The following is a 27,710-nucleotide window of genomic DNA, read 5'->3' as shown; positions in this document are numbered from 1 at the left end:
TCTCTACCTAAAGAAAAATGGAATAAGAAGGAAGAGGGTACTACCACGACCGGGTAAGTCCCTCCAAAGATGGGCTTGGGCTAACGCCTTCATCGCCCTTGCAATGAATAAAGCTCCTGAGAATAAATGACCAATTTTTTAAGAACCACAAGAGACTAATTAAAGAAGCTTTAAAACAAATACCAGTATTTAATAGAAATCCAAAAACATCTTGCAAACTTGACATAGAAAAGCTCTGAATATGGATGTAAAACAAAGGAATTAAATAGCAATACAAAGATACTAACTGGAATTTTAGAAAACTGAGGATAACAGGGGCTGATCCAAAATAGGGGCTGAAACAGGAACCATAAGAATTTCATCAATTTGTTCAATATACAGGTGTTGATCTAATACAGAGTCTGAAACAAAAGCTATAAAAACTTCACCAATTCGTTCCAGAAACAGGGGCTGATCTAGAAGTTTACGAGATTTCAACACTACATATGAGGTTCCAAGTCATTTTAAAGTAGAACTGGACTGATATCATACCCTACACCACATAGGTTAATGAGAATAATCTATAACTGAATCTTCAGCAAACATGGTCATATTATTGTAATTTCCAAAGATTAACATCTATGAGGATGTTTATTAATTGACAAAACTCAAGAATCTGGATAAAAGGCACGATCCAAGTTCAGGTTTATGATAGAATTACTCTCTGACCCTGAAATATGGATAATTGTAAACAAGTTCCCCGCCTCTAATTATCACAATTTCTATAGTTTGACTCACAACTTCAAACCAATCATGGAATATTAAAGAAAAAGCCAAACCATTTACGTAACAGCTAGATATAACCCAAAAATAAAAGACAGACAAACAAAAGAAGTAAAGAGGGTTACCTGAGTTTCTGTCTAAAATGATGTAATATTAGCTTGCAATAAGTACCGTAGTTGATGATCCCTCGATAATACCTCTCTGGCAAAGCACCGAAAGACAAAGTTGAGACCATCTCTTTTCCCTCTCTCCTTATTCCCTCTACAACTCCTTCTAACCAGAAAATAAGAGTTCCTCCTTCAGCAACATTGCCAGAAAATGAGTATCACCTAGTCACGCTCGATCTTCACAATATGGCCATGGAAAATCAGGGAAATGATGGTGAAAAAAAAAGATGATTGCTAAACTCCTTCTCCTCCTCACTCTAGATTTTTGCTGAATCCTTATAGCCTTTTCCTTATTCTCTTTGCAAACAATGTCGAGGTCTAGATCTCCAGAAAGCAATTTACGAACAATATCACCAGGCCATTGAAACCAAATTCTAGATTTGAGAGTTCGTGCTCCTTCAACTTGTATGCTACGAATGAAATCCTGGAGCAGTTGTGCCGATCTTAGCTTGAATTTGAATTTCAGAGCCACAATCTCGCTAAAATATTAGGAATAACAGATCGAGTAAAAAAGGCTCAATTCAATTCTAGAGATGTAGATCTAAGAATTTGAAACTTTGAATTTCAAGTTTACTACTTCAGATCTAAGATTTTATAGGAAAGTAGGGTTTAAAAAAAAACATAACAGAAAGGAATAATGACAGCAAAGGCTAGTGAAGGAAGAAGGAAAAGCTTAGCCAGAGATCAGCCGGAGAAGAAGAGCGCGTTTAGAAAAGTATAAAAATAAAATGAGTTTTGAAAATCAAAGAAGGTAACTGAGATTTTGAGGGCTGTTGATGAAGATATATGTAAGGAAGTAGATGAAGGTGAAGAGGGTTGATCGGAAGGAAGAACAACACCGGCCGGAGTTCCGGCAAAGCCGCCGGAGAAGATAACTGGAAAAGAGGCAAAATGGGTTAGGGTTTCAATTTGGGAATTTCTCTTCTCTTTTTTACTCTCTCTCTCTCTCTCTCTCTCTCTCTCTCTCTCTGCTCCTTGTGCCTCTCTGTTGAAGAAAACCCCCAAAATTTCCTCTCTTCTACTTGTTCTCCCTCAAACCCTCTCTCGTGCTCTGATCTAGATCCGATTTCTCTCTCTCTCTCTCTCTCTCTCTGTATACAACCAAATCTCGATCTGGTTCGATCTATCGAAGCAGAGACTCTCTCTCTCTCGGAAGGATAGAGTAGCAGAGAAACAGAGAAAAACAAAGAGATTACCCTCAATGAAGGATCGAGAATCTCGATCTGGTTTGATCTCTTGAAGCAGAGACTCTCCTTCTCTCTCTGTAGCTTCAGATCGGAGATGAAAGAGTACGGTGGCTAGCCGGTGGTGAAGTGAAGACCGGTTAGGGTTTGATTTAAGGATTTCTTTTCTCTCCTCCCTCTCTGCTAGGGTTCCAAACCAAGCAATAAAGCAGCGAATAAAGCAACAATGTTGAGAAGGCTCGCCGTCGGTAGGAAATGACCGAAATCGGATGAGGATCGAACCGAAGAAGGAGGAGCTAGCTAGGGTTTCAGCAAGATCCCTTTTCTCTCTGGATTTTTTCCTTTTCCCCTTTTTTTTTTTGAAAAGAAAATGAGATCTCCTCTTATGCTCTATTCGATCGGGATTTAGTAAAGGGAAGTGATATTTCGACCCCACTTTTTACTAGGACAGCCCCCCCTTCCATTACATTTATCACTACTCTTTTATACTATAAGGGGTGGCTCGATCAAGAAAAGGGGTGGGATAAAATCATTTTTCCTCTCCCTCATGGGATTGATATGGGCACACCTTGCATTGATATTTCACACCCCTTTTGATGGATTTTGAAATAATAAGGATTAGCGTACGACTCGGGTTAAATTTCCTAGGGTTTGGGTTATTCTTCGCTCTCGGGAATTAGGGTCCGGTCAAAATGGGGTGTCTACACTAGCATCAACAAATACCATAGCATGCAACTCTATGTTACTCTGTAGGTGGATACGCATATATGAAATGAAATCCCATCTCTCCATTTCACAAATTAATGTACAAAAGAAAACCCTACAATAACAAAACAGCAGAACGTTTCTCCATTTCACAAATTAAAACAGAAAATCCTAGCAGCAACAAACAGCATTTACAAGCATTTACAACTACTTTTACTCTGTAGGAGGAAATGCAGTAACTGACATCTATATGAACTCAAATGCCATAGAAAAACGGTTGAAAAAGGATTTCCCCCCCCTTTTGCATCTCTCTCAACCTGATTTTCCTTTGAAAAATTAAAAAAATAAGAGATTGAATAAAGGAAGGGAAGGAAACGACGTACCAGGTAGGGTTTCCTTCAAATGCGAGGTTTGATACGTGCTTCACCTTGGTCGAGATCGCCGTCGAGATCGCCGGAGTGATTGCCGTAGAGATCGCCGGAGGGAGGAGAGGACGAAAAAAAATTAAAAAGAGACGAGAGGAGAGAAGAGGGAAGAGACAAGAGGGAAAACGTAAATGTTTTTTTTAAAATTTTTCTAAGTCATTTCACTGTTTCTGCCAGAGGGGCATTCTTGTCATTCGAAATTTTGAAATCCAAATTTTGACCCCCTTCGGTCATTTCCAACAAACACTTGACCCCTCTGATATTATGTCTTTTATTAGTCCCCCCTGTGTCAAATTTCCTTTCCGAAAAGCAGCCCACGTCCAAGTATAGCTTGGTTTCCCTTTTTTGTGTTTTATATATAATAGGAAGTGGGACCCACATGGACTTATTATAAAAGCATGCAAGTTTTTGGATACCCAAAGTAGCCCACGTTTTTCTTTGGAGAAGAATAGCATTTTCTAATTTTGCAATGCATACACATGCATTTGTGGGGCCCACCATGAAGAAGGAGAGAAAGTTGCCAAAAATCCTACCCATTTCTACGTAAGAGAAGAAAAAAAAAGTCAACAAAAATGGCTCAGATTACCAAGATAGGGTACAAAGTTGCTGAAATTGTAAATAGAAAGGGATTCCCTCCATATATTGGTGTGGTGTAAAGAATAACAAAGAGCTCTCGAGACTCTCTCTCCATTCTCTCTTTTTCTCTCCACCACTCTCAAGATCTCTCCCTTAGGTTTTCTTGTTCTTTCTTTCTCTTTTTCTTTTTCAACTCTCAATCCAAGGCATCATCATCCACCATTCAAACTCAAGGTGACATTAAAGCTTGAAGGAGGAAGATTCAACAAAAGTTGGAGGAGAAAAAGACTAAGTTCTATTTAATTTTTGTTATTTATTTTAAGTTCAATTTGATGTAATTTTGTTTCAATTCAAGTTAGTGAAGTAGTAATTAGCTTTTGTTTAATTTTCTTTCAAGTTCTATATGGCAATTCTTCTCCCATCTATCTCGTTTATTTTTGTTTTTCTTCCCTTCTTCATGAGTAACTAAATCCTATTTACTTAGGGTTTAGTTGAAGCCATGGGGAAGGAGAAATATTTATAATTAAATCAATCTACTCAATTGAAAAATTGTGTAGGATTTTGTGCTTGGAAAATCACAATCATTCATGCCATTGGCTTTCCCCTTTCGTATGAATGATTGTTGATTAACAAATATAAAGTTCTATATAATCAATGTAAATTAGAGGGTGGATTTGATTAATTACTTATAAGGAATGACATCCCTTTGATCTTATTCTTTATTGACTAGTTAATCGAATTTTCAACCCAATTCAAGAGTTGTTTTAATTAATCAATTTAATCCAAACCCATGGTGGATTCTAACCCTAAGTAATCTTTTATATTGAATTAAGGTTTTTACACTATTCCAAATTACTTTTGCAATTTTCCAATTTACTTAAGCCCTTAGAATTTAGTTTTCTAATTAAATTAGATAAGTAGTTAATAGAGATCATTAAAATTTGGTACACTTTGCCTAAATTAGGATTTTAAATAAAAAAAGATCTTAGTTAAATTTGATTCTTAGATTGAATAGAATATACGCTTATATATAGTGTTGGCTCCGAGGTCTAATCCACGGAAATCCTGAGTCCATTCCAGGCACCATTATATCATAGCTAGTATTCTAATCGGTAAAAGAATAGGATTGACAACTAGATTTCTCTTCCCTGAGTTCGACCCGTATTTACACGATCCGTGCACTTGCGGTTATTTTATTTCTCAAACAGCCCCCCGAGGCATCGTTTCCAAAGTCCCCTGTGGCATCCTTTCCAAAGTCCCCTGTGGCATCATTTTTGAAGTCCCCTACGGCATCCTTACCAAAGTCCCCTGTGGCATTCTTTCCAAAGTCCTCCTGAGGCATCATTTCCAAAGTCCCCTGTGGCATCCTTTCCAAAGTCCCCTGTGGCATTCTTTCCAAAGTCCCCTACGTCATCCTTTCCAAAGTCCCCCTGAGGCATCATTTCCAAAGTCCCTTGCGACATCCTTTCCAAAGTCCCCCGCGGCATTCTTTCCAAAGTCCCCCGCGGCATTCTTTCCAAAGTCCCCTGTGGCATCCTATCCAAAGTCCCCTGTGACATTCTTTCCAAAGTCCCCTGCGGCATCCTTTCCAAAGTCTCCCTGAGGCATCATTTCCAAAGTCCCTTGCGGCATCCTTTCCAAATCCCCTGTGGCATTTTTTCCAAAGTCTCCTGCAGCATCCTTACTAAAGTCCCCTGCGGCATTCTTACCGAAGTCCCCTGCGGCATCCTTTCAAAAGTCCCCCGAGGCATCCTTTCCAAAGTCCCCCGAGGCATTCCTTTCATTAATTCAATCTTCGTAAAATCATTTCCTTTAATTCTTTCCTTCTTTAACCAATTTTCGGGGCAGGTCAAAATGCGTTGTCCTTTTGGCTTTGGCATTCGTGCGACGAGCACCCTCTGCCAAAGAGAGGCATCTGTAGACACCCCATTTTGACCTGACCCCCAATTTCCCCCAAATTCGAACCAATCCCAAAGGTCGAGTAAAATCCCGAAATCAAGTGAGGTCCCGAAGCCAACTCCTAATGTCCGAAGCCTGACTCTTAGATTGGAAAACCTAAAGTTGAACCCTGAACATCCCAAGATTGAGCCATAATTCGGAACCCCGGTCCCTCCAATCTTTGCTTTCCAAAATTTATAAAATATCCCAAAGTTTTGGCGTTGACCCCCCTGTTTGAGTTCCCGAGTCCCGAGGCTTAATTTGTACAACCTTATTTTGATATTTTCACTAACCCACCTTGTCTGCTTGAGCGCAGAATGTTACCCAAAATATTGTTAGTGTTCTCCAGAATCCTCTCGCAAAATTGCACAAGAAATGGGCGAAAAATGGACAAAAAGACAAGTCGAGTTTGTGCAGTTATCAAAACTGGCTGTGCTCATATTATTTTCCTCGTTTGATACAAAAGGGGGGGGGGCATTATAGAGGCTAGAGATTGCTTATGTCAACCCACGGGTGAATCAATGTAGAAAAAAAGATCAATGGTGGAAAAAAGGAGTATGAGGTATGGAGGGTGAGGATTGACTTGTGAAAAGAAAAAACCCTAGTCTTGCATATAAAAGAGGGTTCGTTGAAAAACAAAGGAGGGAGGAGAGCGCCCATTTTTTCCGAGCAACACAGTAGAGAGAGAGAAGAGAGACCAGGGTCTTCTTCTCTGGTCATTCCCCGGAGTCCCGACCCCTTGTTGCCGCCCACTCGCCACCACTTCTCCATCTAACCAACCCTTATCCATTGATTCCGGCCATCACCCCAAAAATCTGTGCCACCTCCACCCACCCACTGATCATCTTCTTCTTCCCTAACCTCTTATCATCATCCTCACCATCATCAACCACACCCATTACATTTTCTTTTTTTTAAACCCATCTTCTCCGGCCGAAATCCGGCAAAACCCACATCCAAACCCACTTCCTTTTTCCCTCTCCACTACCACAACAACCTCGCCCTAACTCCGGCCGGCCAACCATCTCCGCGCCGATTGACCACCTCAGCCACTACCATCATCTATTTCCCATCTCTGCAAACCCACCTTCTCCATTTTCAGCCCCAAAACCCAATCTCCGGCAAACCCCACCGGAATCCGGCCACTCCCACCTTCTCCGACCACCATCTCCCTGCCAAACCCTTCTTCCTTTCTTCTCCACCTTCCCAGCCGCTTCCCACCGCCATTTGTTTTACCTCAAAACCCACACATAAACCCACCTAGATCTAAACCCTATTCGGCCCCAAACCCATCTCGTTCCACCGACCATCTTCAACCTCTCCCAACTTCGGCCGGCACCACCATCTCTTATCCACCATCATTTTCACCCATCAAACCCACTTAGATTCTCCTCCATTTTCAGCCACCACCGCTACTATCTCCCATCTCCACCTCCAATCCAGCCACCGTATCCTGTTTTTCTTTATCTGTTCCACCCCCATTAACAACCACCATTACTCCGGCCATGCCACCTCCACCCACCGACCAACATCCTTTCCACCCAAACCCTCCCTCCATTTCCTACCCTAAACCCATTTCATTTCTTTGCCAAAATCCATCCTCTTCTCAGCCACACTCCTAAACCCATTTCATTTCTTTGCCCAAAAACCCATTTGATTTTCTTATTTTGAAGTTGTAGAGAGAAACAAGGAGGGAGCTCTCCATTTTTCTTGTTTACAATACATAAAGAGGGTTTGAGTGAAGAAGGAGAGAGAGAAGCTGGAAGAGTAGGGGGCTTTTCATTTTTGGTGAAGGAGGGAGAACAATAGAACACACACACACAGAGAGAGAGAGAGAGGGAGAGAGAGAGAGAGAGAGAGAGAGAGAGAGAGAGAGAGAGAGAGAGAGAGAGAGGATTTGGGCTTTCTTCCCCGGCGGTTTTGCCGGTGCCGACCACCACCACCTCCATCATTTTGCCTCCATTGCAGCCCACTCCATCCACTCTTTTCACCTTTCATTGCTCGGATCCGAGCACCCCAACACCGGCAATATCTATTAATTCCGACCCGGAATCCAATCTCTACTCCACCGATCAGACCCCCATCTCCTTTCATCCCGAATTTCATGAATTTCCGCAACTCTTCAATTGGGTCGTAGAAGAAATGGTTCCTTCAAGCCCAAGCCGATAGCATCATTTGCAGAGGTGCCAATAGTAATGGCAATGCGTTCTTATTAAAGCAACTTCAGCCCATAATCAACAATTCAGGTAATTGGCTGCCCCTTTTAAATTACATATTGAATCAATCATATACATCATGTTAGTTCAAGTTTTAAACCATTTTGTGGCTTGTTGTTATCATCCATGCTAGCTTAGGGCTTGAGATTGTATTGGCCATTTGTTGAATTAAAGAGCCCATTTCGAGGTTCCTCTCATTATGTTTCAGAACCTTCATCGAGTGTAGGGATTCCACCGACTTTTGGGAACGTCTTCTCTCGGGTCAAGGCGATGGCGGAATGCTTCTTGAGCCAACCCCTTGCCCTTCCTCTCATTTTCCTCATCTCAGGGTTTTCACAGGGTTTGAGGGGTTTCCTTTCTTTTCGGGACTACTCCTTGCGTGTTCCTCGGGATCCTTTTTGAGTTTCGGGATTCCATCGATTTTGGGAACGTCTTCTCTCGGGTCAAGGCTATGACGGACGGCAACCTCTTGAGCCAAACCCCCTTTTTCAATCAAAAAGGATAAAAAACACATAAAAATCCAAAAACAACCAAAATCTAAAAACATAAAAACATCAAAAATACCAGAAATGTTTTTCAAAGAAGTTGTTTCAAACTACGTTGGCTTGATCCCTTCCCACAGGGTACGTAGGTAGCTTGGGTCCACCCAAGTTCAGTCAAACCTTTCTAATAAATATTTTCAAACATTTCAAAACAAAAACAAAAATGGGCAAGGATGGTGATTGCCAGGTCACTCGGAGCCCTCTTTTCATTCAATTTTCGGTTTTCATCGTGGTTTTCCGGTTTCCATCGGTTTTTTTACGTTTTATCGGGTTTTGGGACGGGCGATGACGTAGCGTGGTCCCTTCACAGGGATTGTCCTCGCTGAGCCCAACGATAGGTCATGACGATCGCGAGACTCGTCCGATCTTCAGCAGATTAGGATCGATGGGCTTGATTCTTTTTTTGAATCGCTCTCTGAGCCTATCGTGTGTTCCATCTTCTTTCCCCTGGCATTTTTGGTTCTCACATACCGATGATTTTCTGATTCTTTTCTTTTCTTGCATCTTTTAGCTTGTCGTGTGCTTGCCTCAGATTTCTCATGCGTCGCTTCTGGTTTGTTTGCTTCTCAAGCATGTGATTGATTGTTATTTTCTTAACCTTATCTCTCGCATAGGTTCGCATGTTAGTGTGATTACTTTACTGCTTTGGTTGCTTAGCTATAGCGTTTATTCATTTGTATTATCTTAATTATCTGTCTTGATATAGATCTTTACTACTTTCCTTATCTCATTATATCTATCATTGTTTGTTTAGTTATAGCTCTGCATGTGGTTGTTTACTGCTTTCTTAGATGTGATGAGTTAGGATTTGTTTGATTTCTTTGCTCATCCCCGGATCATGCATGCTTAGATAGACGTTTTCTCGGGGATGTTCGTTCTCATTTCACATGATTTTCGCCCAAAACTTTTCAAAGTTAATTAAAAATGGCATAAGAGACCAAGTGCGTGCACTTGGGCGAATTGAGGGTGCTCTTCGGATCTTCTTCATTCGTCATCAGGCACGGATCTTTGCATCTCTGGTTATCCATTGCGACAGAGTATTTCATGGGATCTAGGGCCCATTTCCTTGGATGGCGACTCTGAGTTATTTTAGGTGCGTCTTGGTTTCGAGGCTTTTGTCTCCGGATCAAGAGGTATCTTATATATATCCATCGCCACCTATGCTGTGAGTGGCATCATGTTTCGAGAGTTCCTTGGTAGAGCTCTCCTTCACATTGTGGAAGTCTCAGAGGATTGACTGGGGGATCTCGCGTCCCTCGCTCACCGTCCTCGCGATCGGGGTCCACACCTATGAAGTGGGACCTAGTCCTTTGTTAAAAGTACTACAGTTTGGATCAACCTATTCATATTGTGGCCCAACTAATCCCGGATTTCGCTCCTGATTGGGTGCAACCTATTTACATTGTGGCCCAACAAATGAACTCTTTGAATCAACCTATGAAGTGTTCCCGTCATCAGTTTTGACAATCTCATAATTACTTATACCAGTCATGAGTTTTTATACTGTGCGTGGCTGGCCGTATAGTCCACCATTTACAAAAAGGACTGTACATCCCACTTCATGGGTTGATCCAAACCATTCATTTGTTTGGCCACGATGTAGATAGGTTGTGCCCAAAAACTCATGTCCATTTGATGATCCTAACCTATAGAGGTTGTGCCTTTGTTGATCAGAGGGTTAGGATCATACTATGAAAATGATTTTTGGGAAATAACTTATTTATATTTTGGTCCAAGAAATGAACGATTTGAATCATCCCATGAAAATGGCTTTCAATTTTTTTTTGAAAAATTCATACGGCCACAAACCATATCCAGACTTTTGGCAGGTAAGTGGGTAAGTGAGGATGAGAGAGAGAGAGAGAGTCAATTGCATTAATTTCGCTGTTTGTTGACAGAATCACGAAACGAAGAATATAAAAAAAGGAAAATTTTCCTATTTTGAGGGTTTTGCTATGCACTTAAGGTGCATTGGAAGTAGGGGTGCAACTCGGGTCGAGCGGGTCGGGTTTTGAAGAACCCTATCCTACCCGAGAAATATCTCGGGTCGGGATTTTTACACGCGACGTGTTGTAGAAAAAAAAAAAAAATCTTCACACCAAAAATCTCTGAATTTATGTAATCAAGTGTATAAATTAAGAAGGAAACTAAGTTCCCACATCACAAAACATGATCGCCTCAATGAAAACAATTATATCAATATATTGAAAAGTAATTTACTATGTTATTCAAGAGATAATTAAAAATGTCATAGTACGCATACATAAGTCGGGTCTGGTTTCGGGGTTTTTTCTTTAAACCCGGCCCTACCCAAAATTGAGCTGGGTTTTTAAACTAAAACCAGACCCCCCTACCCAAGACCCATGATTTCTAAACCCGACCCATGATATTTTCAGGTCGGGTAAAGCCCGACCCAAGTTGCAACCCTAATTGGAAGTGATATTTTACAATCATTTTAGACACTGTTTGATAAAATACTCATATTCTGTGGCTTGATTATCAAAACATGTGTAAAATATCATTTCCTAGTTTGAGTCGACCATTAGTGGTATGAACCTTTCATTAACTTTCATAAAAAAATCGGTTGGCATTTGTGGTATGAACCCCTTGACGGTGGTTTTGGACGTTATATTGGGTTTATCAAAGTCATATGTGTGTACCCCTTTTATTCCCTGAGTAAGCCCCACTTTAGTGTATTTAATTATTGAGAATTTATATGACTACACTTTTAGACTACACATGCATGAACCAAGGAAGAAAATACTCTGGGATTGGTGACTGATCTTGTTTCCACAAAGCAAAACCTTCATTAACTTTTATAAAAGTCGGTTTGTCTTTTTTCCACTTAAAATTGGAGTCGACCTCAGCAGAGGCCTCTGACCAGACGAGCCGCAAATCTGCAAAAGTAGATTTGAATCAGCAAATAATTGGATCTTTTACCGATTTTCATTTATTTAGGGGATTCAAACTGATTTTTTTTCCCCAATCTAAATTGTTTTTGAGATATCTTATTGAACTGAATTTCTGTTGCCGATTAAGATTGTTGCCTTTGTTGCGTGTGAAATCTCACCTCAAAAGAGCCATCTGCTGCTCAAAAGAGCCATATGCTGCTCTTGTTTTTATCCTACATAGTTTCATCAGATTGGAAATCCTCTAACCCAACACAACCACCACCTACCCATAGCCATTGAAGCCAGCCAATTCCCTCTTGTTTCAGCCACCTCGTTCATCCTTAATTTCAGCCTTAACCTTTAGTTTTTTCACAAAAAAACCCCTCCATATTGTAAACCAATCAACCTGAGAATAACCCTCATAAATTCTTGAAACCCAACTACCGAAAATCCTATTAATCCATCCATAGCCGAATACCCTTCCAATCTTTGAGCTTCCGCCAAATGCTCTGATACCAAATAACGCAGAGTCAATGCGGCGGATTGCTCTGATACCAAATAACACAAGGTCCCACAACGGATTGATGCTCTGATACCAAATAACGCATGGGCGGATAGTGAAATCAATGGGCTGATTTTAGAATTGGTTTTGCAGGAATAGTAGAGGTGGAGATCGGGTAATAATACGTGGCTAAATTTATGAAAGAGAAGAGCAGTATGGCTCTATTATGGAGGGTCAAAAGAGCAGCAGATAACTCTTGTGTACGTTCTCGAAAAAGCAACAAGAGGCAACAAAAAACGGCAACCAAATTTTCATTCCAATAAAAAGATGTAAAATTCATTTACATGGAAGTCTATTTATAGACTTTTGGTATAGAAATAAATCCTAAATCAACCAAAATAATGAAAAAAGCGTCTACTTTTACTAAAACTCAATTAACTCCTAAAAATTCTCTAAACCAATCCTAAAAGATCTCTATATCAAACTACACTTACCTCCAACTTTTGCAACCAATTCCTACTTTAACTTAAACTAGGAAACACAAAAGAAAACTTCTAAAATCTCTCCAATTCATCCAAATCCTAAAACCCCTAATTTATCTCTAAATTCCTAACATTTCTCTAACTCTCCTAAAATATCTAGAAGTATCCAAAATCCAAGCTACTTTTGGACTACTACTCCTACTAAAATTCGTCCCAATAAAATAAAAAAAGTTCTAATATATCAAACACTAGCGATCAACGTGGGCCGTTGATTTAGACGCCGTGTCTTGGACGATCTGATTAATGTTCTGATGATCTTGATCGTTGATCTTCGTGATCGTGCGAGATGCACCTGCATCACCAACCACGAAGGTACAAGCATGGCTGTGCTGATAAAATTTACCAAAATTTATTTTATATAACTTATAGGCCAACCACGAAGGTACTAACGTTAACTAGCTAAATAGTGTTCCATGAGATATTTCTTCCATCCATTTATTCAATAAGTGGGCCCTCAACTTTGTTTGATCGGAACCGTTTATTTTAATTTGAGGGGTCAATACGGCTCCCTGACCCAAACTCAACCTCAATTTCTTATTGATTTTAGGTGTGGCCCACATAAATTAAATCAAAGGTTTCATATTCAAGGACCCAAAAAAAAAAAAACTTTATTCTCTTTACGTATATATTCAGAAACGCAGGCATTGCAACATTCAGAAATAATCCAAAGTCAAGAATTTTATTGATTCGAGTTTTTATATGGTGCCGGACCGTCAAGTACTGTAAAAAAGGTACCCCTTTGATATTTGATCCAACAGCTGCCCACTTTTTAAGAGGCTGCTGTTGGATCAAATCTCAAGGGACCAACTTTTGAAGTACCACCTTCATGGGACTTGGCATCATATAATTTATCTATTGATTCAATCGAATATATAATGAATGAAAATATGTTCCCATAAGTGAAACAGTTCTCATGCAGGCTAAAATAAATAAATAAAGGGCGGTGATATTTCTCCCCCCTATATTCCCCCCCCCCCCCCCCCCCCCCCCCCCTTAACAGAAATCGTTAACTTTTAAGCCTTGGAGAATGATGGACCATTAAGAAATTTAAAAATGGAAGCTCTGTCATGGAGGTGGAAAGACCATTCCAGTATTTGTTGGAAAATATCCATATCTTAAGAAGCTCAAATATTACGATTCTTAAGATTGTTGGAAAATATCCATATCTTAAGAAGCCCAAATATTACGATTCTTAGGACTGTTGGAAAAATCCATATCTTAAGAAACCCAAATATTATGGTTCTTAAGATTGTTGTATAAAATCGACGGATCCGATTTCTACATTTGTTATAACCAAATGATGAAGAAATTATATATGGCTTAATCGAACCCAAAAACAGAAAGTCGAAGTCAAAACATATTTTGCAATCTTTATCCGCATGCAGTCTTTTTCTCTTCAGAAATGCAGTAAAACTTTAAAAAATATTCCAAAGTCTAAGAATTTTATTGATTCAATCAAATATACAATGAATGAAAATATATCTCCGTGAGTGAAACAGTTCTCATGCAGGCTAAAATAAATAACTTGTCATGGAGGGTGATGGACCGTTGAGAAATTTAAAATGGAAACTCTGTCATGGAGGTGGAAAGCCCATTCCAGTACTATGTAGTTGCAGTAGTAGCAGTGAATATAAGAAATTCGTCCACTTCCATTCTCATCCAATCCTCAATCCTCAAATTCATTTATCTCAAGAAACTCATTTTCTATCTGGCTTTCAAGTATTACCGGTGACGGCTCCACTGGTTCTGGCACCGGAAAGTCTATCTGAAAAGGAAAAGATACTTGAAGATTTGGATGTTCATTTGGCAATGTCTGATTATACAATTCTTGTGGTGGGTTTTCAGGGAAAGGAAAATTGAGCTTTGCACGTGGCCTGCGGAATTCAATGGCGGCATTGTCATAAGCCCTAGCGGCATCTTCCGCGGTGTCAAATGTGCCCAACCAGACTCGTACCGCTCTTCAGGGGTCTCTAATCTCGGCAGCCCATTTGCCCCACGGCCTCTATCGAACGCCCCGGCACTTCTTTTTATTTTCTGCTTGGGCTGTGAAAAGATGGCACCCCAAGCAACCATTTATACCACGTTGTTCACAAGTCTCGGCTATGCCAGAAAATGGCAAAAGACTAGTAGAACTTCCGGCATTATCACCACCGGAGATGACTCGGGTGAAGGCAAATAGCATGATCTCTGCTTCACGCTCGCTAGAGATTGGAAGGGGGGAGTTTGGTGTTTCCCCTTGTGTTTCTGAAGATTTTGATCTTTTGAGCCTTTTGGTGGTTGATTTTGCTTTGCCTTTTGCTTTCCTCATTGCTCTCTTTATTTCTTATGTTGGAGAGAGTGAGGTATTCTTATGTTGGAGAGCGAGGTATTGGCGTGGGGTAATGAGGGGTATTTATAAGTAGAGAGTGCTTTGGTGTAGGATGACACCGCTTAGTTGGCACTTGGGGACTGCTTAGTTGGCCCTTTGAATTTTTTGTAAAGACAACTTTTTCCTTTGGTGGGAGGATTATGTGAACAGGGGGACCATGGACGCCATACTTTTGGATGTACATAGGGTTCCTTGACGTCATATTTTTGTCCCTCTTTTCTTCCCTGAGTAAGCCCCACTTTAGTGTATTTATGACTACACTTTCAGACTACAGATGGGTGATCCCAGGAAGAAAAAAGGGACCTTCGTGAACTTTTATAATTTCAAGGTTGATTGTACTCAAGGATTGGTGGACTTGTCCTTGTTTTCGAAAGGCGGAGCCTTCATTAACTTTTATTTGGAAAAAAAGGGAAGTGATATTCCTCGCCCCCCCTTCTGACAGATAAAATCCCCCCTGCCTTTAATGTTATCCATTAAGTTTTAAAGGCAGAGAAAAAGGGGGTGAATTTATCCTTAGGCAGTGAACCATTCTCATAGAAGTCGTCAAACCATTAAAGGTGGGGATTTTATCTATTTAGGTTTAAAGCCTAAATAATCAGATTAAACTAAAATAATTGTGGAAGTTTATATTGAAAAAAATATGATATTAATTATTTATAAAAACGGTTTTAATCAGAAAAAGTTGATTTGAATCGGCAAATAATTGCATCTTTTAGAAAACTGACGGACAAAGGTCCGACCAAAACCCGAAATAAAGAGCAGGGTAAAACAAGCACACAATAGTAACCCACAAAGAACACACATTCGATTTACGTGATCTGACATAAAGTTCTATATCCAGGGGAGATCCAGATACATATTTCACTTATCAAGAAGTAAAGATTACAATAGGCACCTGTAGACACCCCATTTTGACCTGACCCAAATTTCCCAAAAATTGAATAAATCCCGAAATCTGAGTCTCGGAACCAAATTCGAAATCCCTAAGAATCAAGGTCAGTCTCAAGTTCCCGAAGTGTCTGAAACCGATCCCGAAAAGTTCAAGAACCAAATACGAAGAAAACCCGAATGATTACTTACCCATTGTGCCCATTCTTGGGTGCGAAATTCCCGGGAAGTTGTTCCCATTCCCAAGAGCGCCTTTGCAAAATTATAATTAATTCGGACAAAAATTTGAGGAAAGGACAAGCAGAGTTTGTGCCTTTGTCAAATATGGGTGTGTGGATATCAACTTCCATTTTATTTGCGTCGTGAGAAAATGAGAAAAGAGCAGAATGAGTGTGTCAATATCAACCCCTTGTTTATGGGTGTGCAATTACCAGGTGAGGGTGTGCCCATTAAATATAATTGTGTTTTTTTTAAGCGGTTAGTGGGGCCCACTCCTATGCAATTGAAGTTTACCGCCGAATTATTCTATGGTCAAAGTTTCCCACCGAATTATTCTATGGTCAAGGTTTCCCACAAAATATTAAGAAGTTTGGGGGGGGGTGACAAGATCTGGGGATCTTAAATCAAATGGGATGTGCAAATATCAAAGCAGGGATGTGCCAATTTCTTATAAAGTGGACCATCCGATTATTATTATTTTTGGGAAGGGAGGTTTCGTTTTCAAATGAAGGTGGTCAAATACATAATTGTTTATTCGGAGTAGTCATAAGTGCACTAAGGTTTTGTCCAGGGTAATATAAAGGGGTGAAAAAAATATCATAATGTAAAAGGTGGGTGATCCATCAAATCATGGGTGTGGTCATACCAATTACCATGCAGAGAAGGCAAGTGTGAACATATTATTTGGTATCGTGCACTTGAGCTGTTCCATGGGGTTGAGCATTATTAAAGTGTTGTTGGTATGTGGGTTGTTGGATGCATTTTTTATTGGGTTATTATTTTTAAGGCCAATATTTCAAGGGGTAGAAGTCAAAGTCATACCTAATCCCCTTTAAGAAAAAATAGTCGAAATATATCACGGTGGGTCTGTCCTGTGAAGGAAAAAGAGTGAATATATCATTTATAGGGAGGGTGCTGTGCAAGTGACTAGGGTATAAATCAAGTGGGGGTGTACATTTACTAAGGCAAGGGGGTGTCAAAATCAACACACCCCTCATCTATTTACCATCAAATTAACGTCTGTTGGAAAAAACGGGGGGGAGAGATCTGGAGAGAGAGATCTGCCGAAGAGAGAGAGAGAGAGAGAGAGATCTGCAGAGAGGGAGAGGAAGGGTCTTCCCCTCCGGCAACCCAACCGGATTCCGGCCACCTTCTCCGGCATCCTCCCAACCAACCACCGGAGCTCCACCGGCACCCACATCTCCTCCACCCCACCTCCAGCGGGCCCCACATCAGCGGGTCCCGCATCAGCGGGCCCCACATCAGCGGGTCCCACATCAGCGGGCCCCACACAAGCACGCCGACTCTGTCAACACCTTCCTGGATCTCTTGTTCCTCCTATAGCTGGCGTAAGTTCATTTTTTTTATCTTATAATTATTCATTCTTTGCACTACACAGGTCCCACAGCGGGTCCCACATCAGTGGGTCCTACAGCGGGTCCCACATCAGTGGGTCCCACATCAGCGGGTCCCACAGCGGGTCCCACATCCGCGGGTCCCACATCAGCGGGTCCCACAGCGGGTCCCACATCCGCGGGTCCCACAGCGGGTCCCACATCAACGGGTCCCACAGCGGGTCCCACATCAGCGGGTCCCACAGCGGGTCCCACAGCGGGTCCCACAGCGGGTCCCACATCCGCGGGTCCCACAACGGGTCCCACAGCAACGGGTCCCACAGCGGGTCCCACATCAGCATGTCCCGCAGCGGGTCCCACAAGCGGGTCCCACAGCGACGGGTCCCACAGCGGATCCCACATCAGTGGGTCCCACAACAGCGGGTCCCACATCAGCATGTCCTGCAGCGGGTCCCACAAGCGGGTCCCACAGTGGCGGGTCCCACAACAGCGGGTCCTATTGTGAATAGTAATTTTGAATAGTACTTATAAATAGTAATTATGAATAGTATTTTGAATAGTAATTATAAATAGTAATTATGAATAGTAATTATAACAGTCATCAGCACAGGAGTCAGTCCTTTAGTCAGTCCAGGGGTTTTTCCTATCATCATAGGGGTTAGAATTCTGTCCATCCTCTCATCAAGTCGTGATCTTCACCCGCTCCTGCAAGGTATAGGATGCTATCCAACCCTTGCCGAGTTATTTTCCTGTTCGTTCCCCCGCAAAGCATAGGATGTTGTCCAACCTTTGTGGAATTCCAGAAGTCTCCCTACCCTTATGATGATAGGATTTTATTCTCTGGTGTCAAAAAACAACAAAAACATTCCAAAAACACTTAAAAATCCAAAAACATCTCAAAAACAATTCAAAATCCAAAAACACTTAAAAATGTCAAAAACATCAAACACATTTGAAAAACCAAAAATCTCAAAAATCTTGAGTCATGTGCAGAGTAGTTAGGAATTCTGTCCGAACTACGTTGGCTTGATCTCTTTCAACAGGGTACGTAGTGCAGCTTGGGATCCACATCTCAGGTCCAGTCAAACTTTTCAATAAAACCATTTAAATCCTTCAAAAAATCATTTCAAGCATCCAAAAATATCTTTCAAGCTTTTCTCAAAAATACAAAAAAAAAAAAAAAAAACAAAAATCGGCAAGGATGGTGATTGCCAGGTCACTCGGAGCCTTCTTTTCATTTCATTTTCGATTTGGATCGTGGTTTGCCGGTCTTATCGGTTTTCCGACGTTTTATCGGGTTTTGGGACGGGCGATGACGTAGCGTGGCCCCTTCACAGGGATTGTCCTCGCTGAGTCCAACGATAGGCCATGACGATCGCAAGACTTATCCGATCTTCAGCGGATCAGGATCGCTGAGCTTGATTCCTTAGAATCGCTCCCCTGAGCCTATCGTACATTCCCTTTTCTTTTCCCTGGCATTCTTGGTCCTCATGCACCGTTGGTTCTCCGATTCATTTATTTCCCTATACCTTTTAGCTCATTGTGTGTTTATCTTTGACTTCTTATGTGCTACTGTTAGCTTGCTTACTTTCCTAGCATGAGATTGATTATTATTTTCTTAGCATTATCTCTTACATAGGTTCGCATGATAGTGTGTTTATTCTATTGCTTTGGTAGTTTACTGCTATGCTTATCTGTCCTCTCACCTGCTTAGTTGTAGTATTTATTCATCTTATCTTGATTATCTGCTTAGCTGTAGATGTGCGTGTGGATGTTACTGCTTTCATAGATGTGATGGGCTAGGATTAGATGCGGTGAGTTAGGATTTGGATGTTTATTTTCTTTCGTCCATCCCCGGGTCATGCATGCTTAGATAGACGTTTTCTCGGGGATGCTCGTTCCCATTTCACATGATTTTAACCCAAAACTCTTCAAAATTAATTAAAAATGGCATAAGAGACCAGGTGCTAGCACTTGGGCGAATTGGGGGCGCCTAATCCCTTCCCCATTCGTCATCAGGCACGAACCCTATTTTATACCTCTGGTTATCCGTTGCAACAGAGCATAGTATGGGATCCTTGGCCCATTTTCCTTGGATGGCGACTCTTCTTTGTTTAAGGTACGCCTCGAATCTGGGCTAGTCCCCCGAATCGAGAGGTATCTCACTTATATCGCCACCCATGCTGTGAGTGGCACCATTTCGAGAGTTCCTTGGTGGAGCTCTCCTTCACGTGGATGATCCTGAGACTCGCGTGGGGGCACGTCCCCCCGCCCCCGTCTCGGATCGGGGTCCACAGGCTGGCGACTCTGCTGGGGAAAACTTGGAACATTGCCTAACTCTGTAAAAATGCCATTTTTACTAGTTTTGAAGAAATTTGGATTAAAATCGTTTTAAATGGGAATATTTTCCGTTAGAATCCAGGGGCACCAAGTAGGTGCGTGAATAAAACGAGGGATTCACACACTGCACAACATGCATTATCATATTCTTTATTTCTTTCATTGTTTTTTATTATTGGCTCCATGGGATAGATATCGTACATGCCAGAGGGTAAGTGATTACCTGGATGGGATTATTGTATCTATTACCAAGCTATGCGCCGGTGCTGCAGCCGTAAACACTAGGCGTACTTGTGTTTACAGCAGCCGATGAGCAATGAAGCATACTATGTATAACATTGGGCGTACTTTTGTTATACATATTAAGTATGGTTCATACGCATAGTACCCGATAGATTGAGTCCGGAGCCCTACTTTGCTTTATATATTATGTATATACATACTGACTTAGTGAAATCCAACTAGGAAGTGCCCGTGTTTATATATATATATATATATTGCATTCATATGGGGATGAACATGTGTTGCTTACACATGTGGAGCCTAGAGTTAGGGACCTTATCCTATTTTTTAGACTAGGGTAGCTCACTTTATGTGGCTACAGGCGCAGTCCTAGTACACTCATCAGTCCGTCGTGAGTCAAGACTTTCTTGACTTCTCTAGATTAGACTAGGGTTGGTGCCCCTGGTTAGGTTGTATATATATTATTTACTATATTAGGGTCTGCTTAGTTAGGTTTTCTTTCATAATCTAATCCATTCTCCCTATCTATCCATCTTTTGGATTATGATCAGATCATTGGTTTCACATCATTATCTTCATAGCCATGATCTATTTTCCCTGAGCTTGATCCTTTGATCGATCTTGATCAGATGTACTCCGCATGTCGATTATGAGTCTATCTTGCCATTATCATTACCAGAGTGTGTGTTCTTGCTGAGAGCCCTGTTTCATCTCGACCTTGTCGGCATATTCTTTACGAGACCTTCCTTGTAGAGTCGTTATGCTGCCGGATTTTATCCAAAAACCATAAGCGTAACCATTATCCTTTGGGGTTACTGATAAACCATGTGCTCACCGTACCATGTGCTCATCGTACCATAACTCTTTGCACAGTCGTTATGCTGCCAGATTTTACCCAGAATATATTGAGTGTGACCGGTATTCTTTAGGGTTAATGATAAACCAGAAGTTTACCATGCCATGATTTTTTTTTTCTAAGGAAGTTATGCTGTCAGATTTTTATCTCAAGCACCCTAAGTATAATGGTTATCCGTTTAGGTTTGACGGGCAGTCATGACCCTTCTTACAATTGTTGTACGGCTGGTTCTTACCCAGAGGAGAGATGTGTTTGTACTATCCCTTGTTTTAATCTGTGCATAACATTCTTTTCTGACTACCTTAATTTAAATTAGTGTTCTTACTTCCATTACAGGAGTCTGAGTTAAGCAATAGCCATTGCTCCGAAAAAGGTTACCATTTCACAGCCTACTTGGTCCCGACAATCTTCTACGTCGAGACTAAGTCGTAGATCTTCTCCACCTATCTCGCCAGCTCTATTTCCACTTGCCTCCCCTCGTCTTAACCAAATGGCCGAGTCAAATGAGATGTTAGCTGAAATGAGGGACATGATGATGAACCTTACAAGGGAGGTATCTTCCCTAAAGGAGGAGGTTACTCAGTTGAAGAGCGAGAAAGCCGCTACCTCGAAGGCACCTGTCGTCCAAAATCCTCCAAATGTGATTCCAGGCTTTGTTCGGTCTGTCATCTCCCCCGAAGATGATTTCTGTGACGAGCAGTATGTAGAGGAGAACTGTCTCCCGCAACAAGTCAAGCCAAGCAAAGAGAAAGAATTGGTCGATAAAGTTGAAAAACTGACCCAACAAGTAGAAAGCATGCACGTTAAGGGCCCAAAGAAGGTCAATATGTCTGATTTTTCCCTTTTCCCTGGTGTCACCCTTCCTCCAAAATTCAGAATGCCAGATTTTGATAAATATGATGGGACGGGGTGCCCGTGGAGTCATCTGAGGTCGTTCATTTCAAATCTAGAAGGGTATGGGCTGTCTCCAGAGCAGATCGCCAAGGTGTTTCCGATGTCTCTAACTGGAGTAGCCAAGAAGTGGTTCCTTCATCTGAAACCCGAAGAGCTCGGAACTTTAGACGAAATTGCCAACAAGTTTATTGAACAATTTTCGATGGAAGAAGGGATAGAAGTTACAAAGAGGGATCTGAAAGCAATCAAGCAAGGACCTCAAGAAACATTTACATCTTTTGTAAGAAGATGGAGGAGAAAAGCGGCCCAAATGACTAATCGCCCTCTGGAGGAAGATCAGATCAAAATTGTGGTCAAGAATTTGTCTCCGCAGTACTACCAGTTCATGGCGACGCAGTATTATGCTGATTTCAATCACTTGATCAGGACAGGAACCATCACTGAAGATGCGTTGTTGAAGGGTTCTCTGGCGAAGTCATCTTTTGATCCAAGGAATGGAAAGAAACCAATGGTAGCTCCAAAGCTAGAAGTTAACAATGTGGTTACTGCGAGCCCTACGAGAAGAGTTGTAGCAGAAGCAGAGCAGCCAGCGAGGAGAGCGCCAAGGCATTTCGATCCGCTACCCTACCCTTTATCTGTCGCTCTCAAGAAGTTATTAAGAGACAAAAAGATCACTCTCTTAGAACCGAGACCTCCACCACCTATTCTCCCCAGATATTGGCGTGAAGATCAGCATTGTGCATATCATCAAGGAACAGGGCACCTAACAGATAACTGTATGGCCTTAAGGCATAAAATTCAGGATATGATAGAAGCGAAAAAAATTGCTGTATTTATGCCAAACACTACCCAGAATCCATTACCAGCTCATGCTCCACGCCCTCCACCTACAGTTGGGGCGGTTTTTACTGAAGAGCCTATTCTTGACCCTGCTTCCTTGATTTGTGCTATCGCTTCCGATTCACCGACTGTCTTGGCATTTGGCGATGAAGTTGAAGAAGTAGAGGAAGAAAAACCTTATGCGCTGGGTGGAGATGAAGATGACTATGCCGAGTCTTCTGTTGGTCCCTATATTCTTCAATGTGATGAAGAGGAAGGTGCAGATGTTGCTCCATATGTTCTGAGCTTTGATGACGACGACTTTGATTTCTTGAACGATCAATGTAACGAAGTCCGCCATGTTACTCGAGGTGGGCGAATTTTCAAACCCGCCGAGTTAAGAGCTGAGAACCCAGCTGAAGTCGTAAGGGCCGCAGAAGCGCAGAAGCAGAACAAGCTGAGCTGCGAAGAAGAGGATGAGAGTCTTTTACGTCAACTTAAAAGGACCCAGGCTAATATTTCAATTTGGGGTTTGCTTATGGCTTCCCCAAAGCACCGTCAAGTTGTTCTAAGAGAGTTGAATGCTGCACAGGTCTCTGTAGATATCACAACTGATGAGCTGGTTGGTTTGGTAGCAATGGCTAGGGTGTCAAAGACCCTTTCTTTCACTGATGAAGATCTGACATCTGAGGGTCGTAATCATACGCGTCCACTGAAAATCACTGTTATTTGTAATGGGAAGAAGGTCCCAGATGTATTAGTTGACAACGGGTCCGCACTGAACGTATGTCCGTTGTCCACCGCTACTGTCCTGGGATTTGGGCCGAATAACTTCATCCCTTATGAACAGGGAATTTTGGCGTATGATGGCACCAGACGCGATGTTATCGGAACGCTAGCGACCGAAATTCTGATAGGGGGAGAAATCTTTGAAGTAGAGTTCCAAGTGCTCGATATCAAAGCGTCATTCCTTCTCTTGCTTGGCCGACCTTGGCTCCATAAGGTTGGAGTTATCCCTTCTTCACTGCACCAGAAACTGAAGTTCATCAGAAATAACAGGGTGATAACAGTAAAGGGTGATCCTGATTTAGAGGTAGGCCAAATTTCGCAAGAGGGTACCTCAGGACAGAAAGGTGATGTTAGTCTGACCGGGTTCTCTGTAGAAGTCACAGCCATATCATTTGAGAAAGCAAAGAATGAAGAGATTTTGTTCCTCACCAGCACTAATCCCCGGATTGTAAAGATGATGCGTAAACAGGGGTACCTTCCCGGTGCAGGTCTGGGTCGCAATCATCAGGGGATAGCCGAATGGCCTATAATGAGAAAGAATGAAGGGCTGTTCGGACTCGGATATGAGCCTTCTGGCGAAGAGATTAGAGAAATGAGAAATTACATGCGGAAGTGGTCCGAGCTCCGACGCCGGGGTCTAGAGCTGCCGATGAAACCGTTTAGTCTGATCAGAAATGGTAAGTACCGCAGAGAGGGAGATGACTTTGCATTCTGTGGGTTCGCAGAGCCATGGGTCGATGAGCTGACAGGGCAGGAACTGCCGGGGTTTGAAATATTTTTTGATATGGAGCTGCCAGATGAATACCCGAGTTTGCAGATTCATGAGATCGAACCAGAGGTTGATTGGGCTGATATCCTTGAGCCGTGTCTTCTGAATTCCCTGTTTCAGGTTGAGTTACCGATTGTAGCCATGATCGGAGGAGATGCGCTGATCCTTGATCCTGAAAGCCTTATCACCCCAGCCGAGGGACCTCTCACGAACTGGAGTTCCCAGGTCATACCCCAAGTCGTCATCCAATACAGTCCTGTTTCAATCAAAGAGTCTGTTGTCTCTAGCTATGTGTCCATTTCCGAGTCAAAAATAGAGTTTGCTTTATCTGATGTTTCTTTTGATGCAGGTACAGTCGTGATCGAGCCCGTTGATGAGGAGTCTTCTGATGCCGTTGTTCAGTCCGATGCAGAGTCCGTTGCATCTTTTGTTGAGTCTACTGAGTTTGTCGAGTCTGTTCCTACGATAGTCCAGTCTGATGAGTCTATAAAGATCTTTAAAGATTTCAGTACTGAGCCCATTGAAGGCACGTCAACAGATGTAACTTCAATTTCTTTGAATGAAATAAAAGACTCTTCTTGTTATTCGCCTGTTTCTACTTTAATTTCTGCTTCTTTAGCTGATCAAATTGATAATAATAATAATAATCAAGACTCCCCCTCTAATGAGGATGCCGACGAAACTCCCCCTGAAATCAAACACATGATTAGGCAGGAGGAGCAGCGTCGAGCAGAACCATTTGAAGAGGAAATCGAGACCATCAATATTGGTGATGAAACCCTAATTCGGGAAATTCGAATTGGCAAAACATTAACTCCCGAAGAGCGCGCGGAATTAATTGCCCTATTAAAGGAATTCAAAGAAGTTTTCGCTTGGTCATATGATGACATGCCGGGATTAAGTGAAGACATTGTTCAACATAGACTTCCCCTAATCCCAGGTGCCAGGCCGAAAAAGCAAAAACTCCGAAAAATGAAATCAGAGTGGGACTTGCTAGTCAAAGATGAAGTGCAGAAACAATTGGATGTTGGCTTTATAGAAGTTGTTGAATACCCTCAATGGCTAGCCAACATAGTACCGGTGCCCAAAAAGGACGGAAAGGTCAGAATGTGTGTGGATTTCAGAGATCTGAACAAAGCAAGTCCGAAAGATGATTTCCCTTTGCCTCACATCGACATCTTGGTGGACAACACAGCAGGCCATGCTCTCCTTTCATTTATGGATGGATTCTCGGGATACAACCAGATCAAGATGGCTCCTGAGGACATGATCAAGACGGCCTTCATCACTCAATGGGGGACATATTGTTACAGAGTTATGCCATTTGGACTAAAAAATGCTGGAGCAACATATCAGAGGGCTGCTACCACTTTACTACATGACATGATACACAAAGAGGTCGAAGTATATGTTGATGACATGATCGTTAAAGCGAAGACCAGGGAAGAGCATGCAGGGGCATTGAGAAAGTTCTTCCAGCGAATCCAAAAGTTCAAGCTCCGTCTCAACCCGAATAAGTGTGTATTTGGGGTTACGTCAGGAAAACTGCTGGGATTCTTGGTCAGCCAGAGAGGGATTGAAGTAGATCCACAGAAAATCAAAGCTATCCAAGAAATGGCGCCTCCAAAGACTGAGAAGCAGATCCGTGGGTTCTTAGGAAAGGTTCAATATTTGAGAAGGTTCATTGCACAGTTGACAGCGACTTGTGAGCCGATTTTCAAGCTCTTAAAGAAGAATGCTTCGAAGAAATGGAACGAAGAATGTCAAGAAGCTTTCGAGAAAATCAAGCAGTGTTTGGCTTTACCACCAGTTTTGTCACCAATCATACCGGGACAACCGATGTTGCTGTACTTGTCCGTTACTGACACAGCGATGGGGTGTATGTTAGCGCAGCAAGACCCGGAGTCACAACGAGAAAGAGCCATTTACTACATCAGCAAGAAAATGTTGGAGTACGAGCAGAAGTACACCATCCTCGAAAAGACTTGTCTAGCACTGGTTTGGGCTACTCAGAAACTGAGGCATTATTTGTTATCGAATAGGGTTCTTCTACTCTCACGGATGGACCCATTGAAATACTTGTTTGAGAAGCCAGCCCTCACCGGAAGAACCGCCAGATGGTTGTTGTTATTGTCTGAGTTCGATATCACCTATGTCACACAGAAGTCAATTAAGGGGCGCGTGATAGCTGCACAGCTAGCCGATTCACCAGCAGAAAATAATGAATTTTTGAAAGCAGAGTTTCCAGATGAGGAGATAATGATTGTGGAAGATGAAGTTCCAGACACAAAGTGGTTGATGTACTTCGATGGAGCAGTCAACAATCGAGGCCAAGGTGTAGGGGCGGTGTTGGTATCACCAAGAAAAGAGTATATCCCTATATCCATCAAACTTCAGTTCAAGTGCACAAACAATATGGCAGAATACGAGGCATGTATTGCAGGTCTAGAAGCAGCCATGGCTTTGCACATTCAGGACCTAGATGTATTCGGGGACTCAATTCTGATTATCTGTCAAACCAACGGGAACTGGAAAACAAGAGACGATAAGTTGATCCCGTATAATATGTACTTAGAGTCTCTGGTCAGAAAATTCGGAAATATCACATTCACTCATTTGTCCAGAACAAAGAATCATTTTGCGGATGCATTAGCTACTCTGGCTTCAATGCTCGATATTTCTGCAACAATGGAGGTTCAACCATTAGAAGTACGGCTTCAATGGGCCCCGTCACATGTTAACGCCATTGAAGTAGCTGCAAGGTGTCCAGATGGCAGGCCTTGGTACACAGATATCAAAAACCTCATCTTAGGCAAGGGGCATCCACCGGAAGCTTCTGGAAAAGAGCGAAGGTCTCTTCAGAAATTGGCCGCTAACTTTGTCATATGTGGTGAAGAGTTGTACAGGAGGTCATTCGATGGAATCCAACTTTTGTGTATAGATGAGGATCAAGCAGCTGAACTCATAGAGCAAACACACGAAGGAGTCTGTGGACCGCATATGAACGGAAAGATGTTGTCAAGGAAGATTCTCAGACTTGGTTATTACTGGCCGACAATGGAAGCAGATTGCTACGCCTATGTGAAGAAATGTCACAAATGTCAGGTCTACGCCAATCTCATCCATGTGCCGCCTTCTCAGTTGCATTCTCTCACTTCGCCGTGGCCGTTCTCAGTGTGGGGAATAGATATCATCGGGAAGATGAGTCCGAAGTCTTCTAGTGGGCATGAGTATATCTTGGTTGCCATTGATTACTTCACAAAGTGGATAGAAGCTGCTTCGTATGCATCATTAACCTCGGCTTCTGTTGCGAAGTTCATCAGAGCAAATATCATTTGCAGATATGGAGTACCACATGAGCTACTTTCAGACAATGGGTCCCATTTCAAGAAGGAGGTGGCGCGCCTGTGCGAGGAGTTTAAGATCAAGCATCATAAGTCTTCGCCATATAGACCTCAAACAAACGGAGCTGTTGAAGCTGCTAATAAAAACATCAAAGTAATCATCAGCAAGATGACCGAGACTTACAAAGATTGGTCGAACAAGCTCCCGTATGCTTTGTGGGCCTATAGGACGTCGATCAGATCCTCTACAGGTGCAACTCCGTATTCTCTGGTGTACGGAATGGAAGCTGTCTTGCCTGTGGAATTGCGTACTCCCTCCCTGAGAGTGATGATGGAAGCTGGGTTGCCAGAATCTGATTGGGCTCAAGCTAGATAT

The 27,710-nt window shown here is 42.1% G+C and overlaps 1 protein-coding gene across 1 annotated transcript; it reads left to right on the top strand.

Moving 5' to 3' along the window:
* The first annotated feature begins 21,209 nt into the window (after window positions 1–21,209).
* Window positions 21,210–27,492, top strand: LOC143861560 (uncharacterized). Its single transcript, XM_077372464.1, has 4 exons — window positions 21,210–24,530; window positions 25,428–26,325; window positions 26,413–26,899; window positions 27,306–27,492. Exons 1-4 carry the CDS (start codon window positions 21,210–21,212, stop codon window positions 27,490–27,492), a joined length of 4,893 nt encoding a protein of 1,630 aa, XP_077228579.1.
* The last annotated feature ends 218 nt before the right edge of the window (window positions 27,493–27,710 follow it).

Source organism: Tasmannia lanceolata, unplaced genomic scaffold (assembly GCF_043159265.1).
Source record: "Tasmannia lanceolata isolate RefF3 unplaced genomic scaffold, GAP_Taslan_0.1 ptg000037l, whole genome shotgun sequence".
Lineage (NCBI taxonomy): Eukaryota > Viridiplantae > Streptophyta > Magnoliopsida > Canellales > Winteraceae > Tasmannia > Tasmannia lanceolata.
This window is presented reverse-complemented; position numbering and strand designations above follow the sequence as displayed.